Source organism: Heptranchias perlo, chromosome 36 (genome assembly GCF_035084215.1).
Source record: "Heptranchias perlo isolate sHepPer1 chromosome 36, sHepPer1.hap1, whole genome shotgun sequence".
Lineage (NCBI taxonomy): Eukaryota > Metazoa > Chordata > Chondrichthyes > Hexanchiformes > Hexanchidae > Heptranchias > Heptranchias perlo.
In genome coordinates this window covers 10,063,122-10,076,844 of record NC_090360.1, presented here as the reverse complement: position 1 = coordinate 10,076,844, position 13,723 = coordinate 10,063,122, and the positions used below count along the sequence as shown (strand labels likewise).

At 41.8% G+C, this 13,723-nt stretch overlaps 1 protein-coding gene across 3 annotated transcripts in view; it reads right to left on the bottom strand.

The window, feature by feature from the left end:
• Nucleotides 1–9,496, bottom strand: part of LOC137304074 (2-oxoglutarate dehydrogenase-like, mitochondrial) — a 92,453-nt gene extending 82,957 nt beyond the window's left edge. Inside the window, exons 1-3 of one of the 3 annotated variants that reach the window (XM_067972527.1) lie at nt 9,298–9,496; nt 7,439–7,671; nt 704–889 (exon numbers count right to left, since the gene is read on the bottom strand). In XM_067972527.1, coding sequence (XP_067828628.1) covers nt 704–889; nt 7,439–7,645 — 393 coding nt within the window. In that variant the 5' untranslated portion in view covers nt 7,646–7,671; nt 9,298–9,496. The remainder of the gene's footprint in view (nt 1–703; nt 890–7,438; nt 7,672–9,297) is intronic. The other 2 variants (XM_067972526.1, XM_067972528.1) reach the window with 2 other exon arrangements.
• Between the last annotated feature and the right edge of the window lie 4,227 nt (nt 9,497–13,723).

The window sequence follows — 13,723 nt, the reverse complement described above, 5'->3', positions numbered from 1 at the left end:
CATTGAAAAAAAAATTTAAAAATTGAATAATTAATTTTTTACTTTTTCCTTCTGTCTCTTATTTAATTTGATTATTTCTTGCCCTCTCTTTTTTCATTGTCTATAACTGTTTTTACAAGTGATTTAATGACTGTGGCTTTCACTTCCTGGTTTTTACGTTGCTATTTGTACTTCCAGGATTTGACTCCTCACAGCTTTTCAAGGATGCTGCAATCTGATTGGTCGAGGGGAGAGAGTGATCCTCTCGTTTCTTCCACTGGTCCTAGCTTTGCTAGAGTTAATGCTTGGCTCTTTGCAGCTTCCTTTTAGAGGAAGTGCCCGCGGTAAGTTAGTGGGCGAGGATAAATCTACAGAGCGGCGAGCGCCGTTCATTCGCTGCTCGAAGCAATTTACGGGCCAATGTCAAATAGTAACACATTTTTGTTCAAGAAGTTGTATTTTCCAGTTAACTGTTGTTCAAAAGCATCTACTTTATATTATGATAGCAGTTTGAGAAAAACAAGGCCGTACTGAGTTTCTGTAATCACTTCAGGGTGAAAAGTGAATGTGATCACTGGTACGCAAAACATACACATGTATAAACAACTACCCAAGTACATCGATTTTGTTCCTGTTTGCTGAGTTTCTTAAGTCTTGTCAACTTATGAGTTAAGAAGGAATTCATCTAGCTAGCACATACATTCAACCCATAGAGAAAGCTTACCTGATATGCTCTAATCAATGACTGTACAGCTAGATGATCTTCAATCAGTTTCTCAGCTTTAGCAGACGTTTGTGTTCTGCCCTGACTATGAGCTGGAGCTGGAAGGCTTCCCAATGGAGATGTGCTGTTCAACACCGAGCCTGAAGATGCACTCACATTGGAATTTCGGAAGAACATAGCCCAGGACTGCAAGGAAAAAACAGGAACCGTTTTGTAAAGTGAAAAGCAGATTTTTTTTTAAAACCAAGAAGTGTATCCACTGCAGATTGTTAAATCCTTGATCAACAATAAATTTAGCTGAAATGGAATATATCTATTATATATTAAAATCGCTGCGTTTAGTAATACCACCTGGTGTAATTAAGATTTGCAGCTGTACCGCCAAAAAGTGGGAGGACAATAATCACCCAACACTTGGCTGCATTTAGTTACACTCTTTGTTTGAAGACTGATCCTAATCAGTGTAGTATTTGCTCTTATCATACAGTCTTATCAGTCTATTCAGCTATGTTATGTACTCAACACGATGTTAAATGACTCAAGGACAAATATCAGATACAGCAAGAGCTATTAAAGTAGCCCACTTATCATCCTGTTGTATAATTTTTTTAAATTTACAAAAGTAGATAAATGACAGCAGTTAAACAATAAAACAAAAAGCAAAATACTGCAGCTGCTGGAAATCTGAAATAAAAACAGAAAATGCTGGAACCACTCAGCAGGTCAGGCAGCCTCTGTGGAGAGAAGGTAGGGCTATAGTTTCAGGTTGAAGACCTTTCGTTAAACAATAAAGTTAATCTTCCCAGCTTTATTACGAAAGAAAATTTGTAGACTGGAACAGACCCAAAAAAATGTATACAAGTCAAAACCACCTTTAACAAGATTACCTGCTTTGTAAGGACCATTCTGGAACTTCATAATTATTTCTATCTATTTGTCTATCCGGATTTTGCATTGGATTTACTTTTATCAGGAATATATCTGTAAAACTTTGACACAAAACTGATTTACATTTAGTTCTGCATGAATTAATATATAGTGTGACAACACCAAAACATTGCTCATCCCGAGGTAGCTGGCACAGAACAAGACACACTAAGTAATTCCTTCACCCTCATCATTCAGTTCAAGCCAGAGGCACAGTTAGATGACTTCCACCAGGTACTTGTGCAACTCTAGGACTACTTGAGCAAATAATAAATTCAAGAATCTAATAGTGAAATCATACTGACTTTATACTGAGTAATAATGCCAGCTTACACCATTCTCAGATCAAAGGAAAACTCTATGCATGTGCATTTAAATACATACGCAGAGTGCTGCTAATCAGGTGAAGAAACTTTTAACATTAGAAAAGAAACACTTGTCAGCTTTTTCCTAACATTAGGAAGTTAAAAGTCAACTTGTAGACCAGTGGCACACTTTATTAGATCTTACTGTTTTTTTCTTGAACCATTTAACATTTTTGACAGCATAAGGACCTAAAACTTAAAAACTTTTGAAAGAGTTGTAGTTATATCAAAATTGGTGTGAAGGCCAAGCAGTGCAAGATTTGTTTCCTTCAACTAGTCTCATACCAAAAATGCTGAATTAATGTTGACAGGTCTAGTTACACTGTACTGATTATTGCAGCCTTTGCTAAACAGGTTCCTGGATTTATTGAATTATTATATGGGCTTTGGAGGCTACATTGTGATTGACCAAGGTAAAAGCTCACTTTGATCCAGAAGGCAGCATGCTTATAATTCAAATGAAGAATACAAGGTGTCAGTGCTGAACAAACAGCTCCACAATGAAAGCCTAAGGTACATACATTCCCAAGAAAGATACCATGGATTCAAGACATTACTGCTGTAAACCAATGTAAACAATTTTACAACACCAAGTTATAGTCCAACAATTTTTATTTGAAATCTACAAGCTTTCGGAGGCTTCCTCCTTCCTCAGGTAAATGTCAAGAGCTCCTTGAAGCCTACGCATTTATACATATAGAACAATACATGGTGTTTACAGACTGCCCCTGCAACTGCCCGTTACCAAGGCAATCACCGTGTTCAGACAGAGAGGTGTCACCTACAGAACCCCCGAATACACATTCAACAAAAAAACAAACAGGAAAAAAGGGAGAGGCAGAAACATCCGGAAGGCAGAGAAAGCCAGCAAATGACCCATTATATTAAAAACAGATAGCTTTTGTTTGCTGGTGGGGTAACATGTAGCGTGACATGAACCCAAGATCCCGGTTGAGGCCGTAAACCATGTAAGAGTATTTGTGTTGTTAGCCTGCAGTATTTGTGTTGTTAGCCTGCAGAAGACAATCTTCTACAGAAGGAAAAGCAGCCACAGCAGGAAGATAGACTCTGTATACACTATTAAACAGTTGTAAACAATTTTACAACACCAAGTTATAGTCCAGCAATTTTATTTTAAATTCACAAGCTTTTGGAGGCTTTCTCCTTCCTCAGGTGAACGATGTGGATACTGTGTCTGTATAAATAGGATGACCTAGGGCAAGGTCAGCCCATTTGTGTAATTTACTAACTCTCTTGGAGCACGTCTCTTGTGCTGCACCTGGAGCCCAATGGCTGCATTATCTGCCACTGGCTGCCAGTGAAGGAATTCTGGCCTCCTGTTGTGTGCTGTGCACCTTCACAGCATGGAGTGGAGGTCCACATCGTTCACCTGAGGAAGGAGAAAGCCTCCGAAAGCTTGTGAATTTAAAATAAAATTGCTGGACTATAACTTGGTGTTGTAAAATTGTTTACAATTGTCAACCCCAGTCCATCACCGGCATCTCCACATCATGACTATTAAACAGATAATGTGTTGAAGCAATCAGCCATCCTTTCCCTGGAAAATTGGACACAGTGGTCCCAGGGCTGCAACATGCCCAAGGCACAACGTGCACCCCAAAGCAGGTGTTAACTACAAAGGTATCTGGGAGTGTGCCAACAAGCACACTAGGATCATTAGGTCTCCAACTTCTATTTAAAAAAAGCAACCACTCCACAGTGCAACCAGAGCAACTAAGCAGCGCTCCAGTTGCTTGATACTTGTGAATGCTAGGCCACCATTCTTTTTTCCAAATAAAATTCAGGCACCCTTGCCCTTTGGACCTCCATTCCATGCTGTGAAGGTGCACAGCATACAACAGGCAGCCAGAATTCCTTCACTGGCAGCCAGTGGCAGATAATGCAGCCATTGGGCTCCAGGTGCAGCACAAGAGACATGTTCCAAGAGAGTTAGTAAATTACACAAATGGGCTGACCTTGCCCTAGGTCATCCTATTTATACAGACACAGTATACACAATATTGCTTGGTGATTATTGTTTTGCTCAATTCCTAAACTTTTGTATATTTGGTCTAAGTGTAAATAAATAGTCACGATTTTAACCCTGGGTGCAATATTTCTACATTCAAATTTTTAGAAGACATCAGGGAATCCCACATAAATTCCAGTGTACAATTTCACTGCAAAATTGAGTAACCTTTAGCCTTGGGATATGCAATCTATGACTCACATATCGAGATCACAAAGGATATGGCTCACTCAGGAGAACTCGGGCACAGCTACTGAAAATGAAATGATGCTTAAAATACTCAAACTATAATGAACATATCTTCTGGATCTCTAGCATTTAAAAAAAATGCTGCAACAATGAAATGTCAGTTTGGAAGCATCAAATATATAGTACTGTATTTATAGGCAAAGGAAATATCAAAGAGTGAACCTGTATACATGTGAGCTGAAAGTCAGCACATGGGACTAAACTAGATTTGCATATTGGAAGCAAATCTTTAGATCAGTTGTACTAATTGTGATCTATGTAAATTACTTAGAAAATTAAAGTATGTTTAGCTTTCAAATAGAAAACTGTAAATTTAAAGCAACACTGCTCCAGTGGTTAATTTTCAATATAATATGAAAGAATTATAAAGCAACAATCCAGTCAGGGTTTGAAGGGCATAAACTGCCTTTATATTCATTATATAAACACCAATAATGGATTACTGTTCTGTGATTTACCAAGTATTGGTTACCATCTAGAAAAAGTTATGAAGATTCTCCAGTTAATTTCCTTTGTTATGGTATTGCATTTCTGTTTCAAGATGCTGCATAACATAGGACATAAAGACACAGAATTTGTATCAGAGGCTTCTCGGTCATAAAGTCTGTGCCTTTACTCCAATGTAAGATTACCAAGTTATTTTTGAAAATTACTGTAAATTCCACACTCATACAGATTATATTCCAGTAATTTCCACCCATATTGGTATTTATGTAGTGCCAATCACTTTCCTTTTTAATGACTGTTACTTGGAATTCTTTTGTATTCCAGCATTTCCCACCCATCAATTTTCTTCCCTACTCTCCCAAAGGTGCTGAGTCATCTTGCAGTGCAGTTCCTTGGGTGGCAGCACAGTTTTGGATGAGTTTAAGTTTACGAGCATGGGAGGCTAGTAGGTAATTATTGGAATCGTCAAATCTGGAGGTGACCTGTGGAGGTTCTCTCTAATATACTGTTGAGGTCACAATGCCACTCTGTATTTCACTGCTTATGGTATTATAGATCACACTAATCTGCTCTGCTTATGTTGCAACAAAAATACCCAAAAGTGCCATCTTTAAGAATTTTTTTTTAAAAAGTTAGATAACAATGTTATGCACCATTAAATTCAGATCAACAACCAGAACTTCATTTCTGACCAGCCTCCTATATCAGTCTTCACTCTTGAAGACGATGCTCGACTGCTACAATTTAATAATATTAATAATAAAACTAGTAATGTTAACATAGATGAACATATTGTTTTAGATAGAATTAAGAACCTGAACATAGACAGAGCAGCCGGATTGGATGATATCTACCTCAGGGAGATGGGACAATTGCTGTGCGAGCCCCTTGCCTGTATTTTTAATAGTTCACTGCAGTCTGGGATGGTTCCCGTAGACTGGAAGGTGGCTAATACAGTCCCCATCTTTAAAAAAGGAGACCAGATGGACCCAGGTAACTATAGGCCCACTAGTTTGACATCAGTAATAGGAAAGATACTCAAAGGAATCATTAGGGATGTAATGATTACTTGGATAGAGGGGGACATACTGGGGACACCCATCATGGCTTCAAAAAAAGGTTATGTCTAACAAATTTGATTATATTTTTTGAAGAAGTCACCAAGATGGTGGATGAGGGAAGCCCAGTAGACATTGTCTAACTAGACTTACAAAGAGCTTTCGACAAGGTGCCACACAAGAGGCTTCTCTAAAAGATCGAAGCATCCGGTATTAGTGGTAATATATTGAGCTGGATTGAGAACCGGATGGAAGGATGTGGACAAAAAGTAGTTATAGGTGGATTTGGATCTGTTTGGAGACCGATCACAAGTGGTGTCCTGCAGGGATCGGTGTTGGGACCGTTGCTCTTCACTATTTTTATTAATGATCTAGATGTAGGTACTGGGGGTATGATCTGCAAATTTGCAGATGATACCAAGATCAGTGCAAGCGTCAGGACTGTAGATAATGCTCCACTGCTTCAGGTGGATCTTGATGTGTTGGGGGACTGGGCTCGCAACTGGCAAATTATATTTAATTTGGAGTTAAGTGCAGTATTATGCATGTGGGCAGGACAAATGCTCAATATACATACATGCTTCAGGGAAAAGCAGGTTGAAAAAGAAATCTGGGCGTTCTAGTGCATAGGTCTCTAAAAGTTCATTAGCAATGCTGTGAAGCGATAGCTAGAGCAAATTGGGTGTTGGGGGTGCATTTCTAGGACAATTGACTAAGAAAAAGCATACTATTTTGTCCTTGTACAAGACCTTGATCAGGCCTCATTTGGAATACTGTGTCTAGTTTTGGTCTCCTCACATGGTGGGTGATATTGAGGCTTTGGAAAGGGTGCAGAGGAGAGCCACTAGACTAATTACCAGCTTAAAACATCCTAGCCATCAAGATAGGCTAAAAGAGCTGGGACTCTTTATTTTAGAGAAGCACAGACTTAGAGATGATCTGATTGAGGTTTATAAGAGAGTTTGTTCCAATTAAATATATTAGGGAGGATCTAGGTTAGATGTTAGGTGGTGGTTCTTTTCTCAGAATAGTGGATCTCTGGAACAGACTGCCGGCTCGTGCAGTGGACATCAATCGCTGAATTCCTTTAAGCAAGAGCTGGACCTGTTTCTGGCTGGGGCGAAGATCACTTTTTACAGAAGGTAGGTAATGTAATACATACAATTATCAGGGCCAGAGTGAGCTCCTGGACTAGTTTCGATCTCCAAAGGGGGCAAGGAGAAATTTCCCAGATTTTTGCCCCCCCAAATTGTCCTGGGTTTTAATCTGGTTTTTGTCCTCTTCCAGGAGATCACATGGTGTGGGTGGGTGGGAAGTGTATATATTGTGATACACAAGGTATCACGATTGCGTGGGACAGGCTGGATGGACCAGAGGGTCTTTTCCTATCAGTCATTGTTCATAGCATCGCTTCAGACTTAAAGGTTGACGCAATACCTTTATAGCTAAATTGCCAATGGTGGATACTACAAAGTTGTTCTTTACATTTGATTTCCAAATATAATTAACATCTACATACGACTACACATTAATTAATGCAGTGTTATGTTTATCTTACAAGTTGCACCCTTCTGCTCTTGTGTAAACTGCAACTTCTCAATCACAAATATATTCAGAGAAATCAAAAGATTTTACTTGAGAACTAAACCGCAATTCTTACCTTATGAACACTTTTTGGATTTGCAAGCCAGGCATAATACATTTCCTCAAGATAATTTGAATTACTTCCATTAAGGAAAGGTTCCGAAGCCCCAGGTGTACTGCAAAGCCTACTCTGTAACACCATCCTCACTGCTACATTGTGCTGAGTTAACTTCTTGACAGTCAGTGGTTTAAATTTTGCAGTGAATGTCCTAAGGTGATTCATGGCTATTTTTCCTGCTATGCACAATCCTATAAAAACAATGAAATCAGAATTTTAAAAATCATTTTAAATTATAAAAACAATCATAATTTTTAAACTCATTCATCAACAGATTTTGTTTAGCTTGCTTAATTCCACATGCTGGTAACTCTAGTGCCATAAATCACTTTAGCAATGGCCTTAATGACTGCTGAAAGATTAGTCTTACTACATATTTTTGTTATGAAGGCTGAGTGAGGGATGAGATTTACCATAAGCAAAATCAGAGTTGTATAGATCCCACTTTAATTTTTTTCCAGCTACAACAACATTTACTGTTTTCAGGCAGGTTTGCTGCACTGTTGGGCCACTTTCTGTGGCAACAAGCTGAGATATGAAGAGCTTGAAAGATAACTATTAACATGGACACTTCAACAGATGAACAGAAGAAATGTCTTTTAGAGTCCATTAGCATCCATACTTAATGTACTTTACCATATTTCTAGATCACACAGTTCACATTCACTTATAAAACAAGTGTGGACTGTATTTTTATATTTAGTCACTTCAGAATATGCTGCCTTATGCAGATTAGTGCATGTATCAGTCAGATGAACTGTATATGAAGGAGGGGGTCAGATGAAGCTTAAAAATAAGACAGGTCACTGTTGACATTTTGACAGTCAACATCAGCCTGCTTTCCACAATCACTGGCTTAATTTCAGAAATGTTATGCCCCAATTACAATAAAGCACAACTGAGAAAAAAAACTCAAACATCTACTTAATTGTGGGACAAAAAATGCATATTGTGTGTTTCCGTAACAATAGTTAATGCAAACTTGTATTTTTATGGTGCAGTGATTTATAGCCAATGTTTTATGACAAAATACCTCTGATAGATAACTAAATAAATAAGATATACACAAATTAGCTACTTCGTAAATGTCAGTATGGTGTCATGTAGAGAAGTTAATTTCACAATAACACAGCAGTTCAGCAACCGGTCCTACAGCAAATGTGATAATGACATAAATAAAGTATATGGAATAGTACAATGCCTTAGATAAAAACAGAAAATGCTGGATGGAAACACTCAGGCAAAGCAACATTTGTTGGATGCTCATTGAGATAAACTGTGTTACATAAATGAGCCCTGCCTTTAAACATCACTCAGTTTGTCAAACCAATGGGGTTTAACTTGTTCAGGAATGAGGATTTACAACTGAGATTCCAACCAGTAGGCCTGAAAATCAGACTTTCATTTTCAAACCAATAATTAAATTAGCAGCCGCACAGATGCAGAACTAAACGGGAGGCAGAGTTCTCCTTTCTCCCAAATGAAACAGATCCCCCCCGCCCGCTCTTCGATCTGCTTCCATTTTAACTATCACTGTGCAAACGGCCTTATCACTGAGACAATAAATAAAGGGTGAGGACGGGAGGCAGGGAGCGCGCAGCTTGTACTGGACCGCCGGGGAGGTGCTGAAACTCGGCGGCTGCGGCTCCAGTGCCCCGTCAGCAACACCGGGCCTTTGATTTTTTTTTTTGTTCACCCCCCCGACCAACCCCTGTCAGCGATCTCGACAACTCCGAGAGGCAGAAACCACCCGAGAGACGGAGTTAAATAAATAATTCACCGACTGCCTTTTTTAAAAAAAAAACACACACACACACAATCATAATAACAATGAAGGGTCTCCACCGCGGGTTAAATACCCTGAATGAACCAGCTGACAGCCCCCACCCCGCGCTCCGCCTCCGTCGACGCCGCCGCCTCGTCCTCCAGCCGCCCATTTATGGATCCACCCTCGGCCCGCGGGTGGCGAAAAACCCGCTCGAGCTTCGGGCACGAGGGATGGGCGCGAGACGTCACAACGCAGGTTGCGTGGATACACACCCCGCCCTTTCTGATGGGTCACGTGACGTGCACCCCCCGCCCGCACGCCCTCTTCTGATTGGTCACGTGACATTCATCATCTCCCCCCCCCCCCCCCGCCCACACGCACCCCCCCCCTCTTTTCTGATTGGTCACATGACACGCCCCCCCCCCCCCACCTAGGGCCATTGTTACATCTCCATTGTTTCTGATCTTACTCTTCGTCTTGTCCAGAATGGAAGTGTCCCCACCATTTAAGTTCAGGACAAACAAGCCGAAAGCCTAACGATGTATCTTTGCCAGGTCTTAAGCCTGGTCATTTGCTTTCTCTGACACTCGTTCTTCAAGTCCAAAACCAGAAGGCAGGAAAGAGGTGGGGCGGGGGGCGGGAGCATGATATCAGTTTGATCTAAAGCTAATTGCGAGTGAAGAAGACCATACAGTTTCTCCATTGTAGCATCCAAATTTCTCTGGTGAAGAGAAGGTTGCGGGGTGACCTAATAGACCTAAAATTAGGATGGGGTTTGGTAGGGTAGATGTGGATAAGATGTTTCCACTTGTGGGGGGTCCAAAACTAGGGTTCATAAATATAAGAGAGTCACTAATAAAGGAATGCAGGAGAAACTCCTTTACCCAGAGAGTGGTTAGAATGTGAAACTTGCTACAACATGAAGTAGTTGAGGCAAATAGCATAAATGCATTTAAGGGGAAGCTAGATAAGTACATGGGGAAGAAAGGAATAGAAGGGTATGCTGATAGGTTAAAGAAAAAAGAAAGACATGCATTTATATAAAGACTTTCACGACCTCAGGGCGTCCCACACACTTTACAGCCAATGAAGTACTATTGAAGTGTAGTCACTGTTGTAATGTAGGAAATGCGTCAGCCAATTTGCACACAGCAAGGTCCCACAAAGAGCAAAGAGATAATGACCTGATAATCGGTTTAGATGAAGAGGGATGGGAGGAGGCCCGTGTGGTGCATAAACACCGGCATAGACCAGTTGGGCCGAATGGCCTGTTTCTGTGCTGTAAATTCTATGTAATTGTATCTTAAATGACTCCAGTGATTTTGCCTCCATTACTCTATCTTGAGATCCATTCCAAGTGTTGATCACGCAGTGTGTGAAGACAAACTTCCTATTATCAGTCCTAAATTTACCTTTTATTAGTTTGAACCTGTGTCCCCTTCTCCTGCTCTTGCAATTTAAAGTCATATTCCTGATTTGCCTTTTTCATTTCCTTATTTTGTATACCTCTATAACATCACCTTTCTGATGTCTCTCTTCAAGACTGATAGGTTCAAGTTTCTTCGATCTTCATAAGTCAAGCCTTTGACACTGGAGCTCTTTGCACTGCCTCCGTTTGGTCTTGGTGATCGGAACTGGACGCACTACTCAAGGTGTGCTTTGACCAAGCATTATACAATTTGTTCATAATTTACTTCAACTTGTATTCTACTGTTTTGGCGCCATGGTTCAACATTTTATTGGCTTTGTTGATAACTGCTCAGTATTTTTTGAAATGTTGAACATCAAATCTACAAACACACCTAGTCACTTTCAGCTTCATCCTTACCTATTTCAACACCATTAATGATGCTTTGCTTTTGATGAAAATTCACTGAACATTAATAATTAAGATCTTCACCTAAGACACATAAAGTGAAAAAGATTATGGGTGTCTATTATACATTTTAGGCATTTGCAATTGAAAAACAAAGGGTTAGAAATTTGTATGCGTTGCAACCATTTTTTAGGCATAAAACTGACGCAACGCTGAAAAATTTGCAATCTGTGCAGGGTTCGGGCCACTGCTAAATTCGTCGGGCCCATTTTTCAGGTGTCCTGTTAGGCTTCTTGGATAGGCTAACGCCTGTTGAAGGACCCCCTCTGGAAAATTTGTTTCCGATGAACGGAGCAGTTGCTCACGATACTTCAGCGGCCGCCAATGAAAGATCATTTTTTAAAAAATAACTGACCTGTGGAGCCAGGCAGAACTGGAGCACTCCCCCGGGACTCCACAGTCATCGCAATTGCTCCCCTGCCCCGTAGCCCCCTCCTACCCCAATCCTGGGATTTTCTTCGCAACCCCTCGGATAATGAAGCAGTCCATGCCCACATGCAACAAGACCTGGACAACATCTAGGCTTTGGCTGATAAGTGGCGAGTAACATTCACGCTAAACAAGTGCCAGGCAATGACCATCTCCAACAAGAGAGAGTCTAACCACCTCCCCTTGACATTCAACGCCATTACCATCGCCGAATTCCCCACCATCAATATCCTAAGGGTCACCATTGACCAGAAACTTAACTGAACCAGCCACATAAATAATGTGGCTACAAGAGCAGGTCAGAGGCTAGGTATCCTGCAGCGAGTGACTCACCTCCTTACTCCCCAAATACTCTCCACTTGCCCGGATGAGTGCAGCTCCAACAACACTCAAGAAGCTCGACACCATCCAGGATAAACCCGCTTTATTGGCACCCCATCCACCACATTAAACATTCACTCCTTCCACCACCGACGCAGCGTGGCTACACTGTGTACCATCCACAAGATGCACTGCAACAACTCACCAAGGCTTCTTCGACAGCACCTCCCAAACCCACGACCTCTACCACCAAGAAGGACAAGTCAAGAACTCCTCGAAGCCTACGCATTTATAAATCACAGAACAATACATGGTGATTACAGATAGTCTTTGCAACTGCCCGTTGCCAAGGCAATCACAGTGTTCAGACAGAGAGGTGTTACCTACAGAGCCCCCGAATATACAGTCAACAAAAAAAAACAAACAGAAAAAAAAACAGAGAGGCAGAAACATCCGGAAGGCAGAGAAAGCCAGCAAATGACCCGTTATATTAAAAACAGATAGCTTTTGTTCGCTGGTGGGGTTACGTGTAGCGTGACATGAACCCAAGATCCCGGTTGAGGCCGTCCTCATGGGTGCGGAACTTGGCTATCAATTTCTGCTCGACGATTTTGCGTTGTCGTGTGTCTCGAAGACCGCCTTGGAGTACGCTTACCCGAAGGTCGGTGGCTGAATGTCCCTGACTGCTGAAGTGTTCCCCGACTGGGAGGGAACTCTCCTGTCTGGCGATTGTTGCGCGGTGTCCGTTCATCCGTTGTCGCAGCGTCTGCATGGTCTCGCCAATGTACCATGCTCTGGGGCATCCTTTCCTGCAAAGTATGAGGTAGACAACGTTGGCCAAGTCACAGGAGTATGAACCATGCACCTGGTGGGTGGTGTCCTCTCGTGTGATGGTGGTATCTGTGTCGATGATCTGGCATGTCTTGCAGAGGTTACCGTGGCAGGGTTGTGTGGTGTCGTGGACGCTGTTCTCCTGAAAGCTGGGTAATTTGCTGCGAACGATAGTCTGTTTGAGGTTGGGTGGCTGTTTAAAGGCGAGTAGTGGAGGTGTGGGGATGGCCATAGCGAGGTGTTCTTCGTCATTGATGACATGTTGAAGGCTGCGGAGAACATGGTGTAGTTTCTCCGCTCCGGGGAAGTACTGGACGACGAAGGGTACTCTGTTGGTTGCGTCCCGTGTTAGTCTTCTGAGGAGGTCAATGCGATTTTTCGCTGTGGCCCATCAGAACTGTCGATCGATGAGTCGAACGTCATATCCCGTTCTTACTTGGGCGTCTTTCAGCGTCTGTAGGTGTCCATCGCGTTCCTCCTCGTCTGAGCAGACCCTGTGTATTCGCAGGGCCTGTCCATAGGGGATGGCCCCTTTGATGTGGTTAGGGTGGAAGCCTCCGAAAGCTTGTAAATTTCAAATAAAATCGTTGGACTATAACTTGGTGTTGTAAAATTGTTTACAATTGTCAACCCCAGTCCATCACCGGCATCTCCACATCATAGAACGACAAGGGCAGCAGGCACATGGGAACAACACCACTCGCATGTTTCTCTTCATCCTGACTTGGAAATATATCGCCGTTCCTTCATCGTCGCTGGGTCAAAATCCTGGAACTCCCTCCCCAACAGCACTGTGGGAGAACCTTCACCACACGGACTGTAGTGGTTCAAGAAGGCAGCTCACCACCACCTTCTCAAGGGCAATTAGGAATGGGCAATAAATGCTGGCCTTGCCAGCGACGCTCACATCCCATGAATGAATAAAAAAGAACCTTCAAGTGGCCTGACATTCATAATTTATAATGCGAGAACTGCATGTGGAGGTGCCGGTAGTTCCCGCAAAAAATAAGGCCCAATT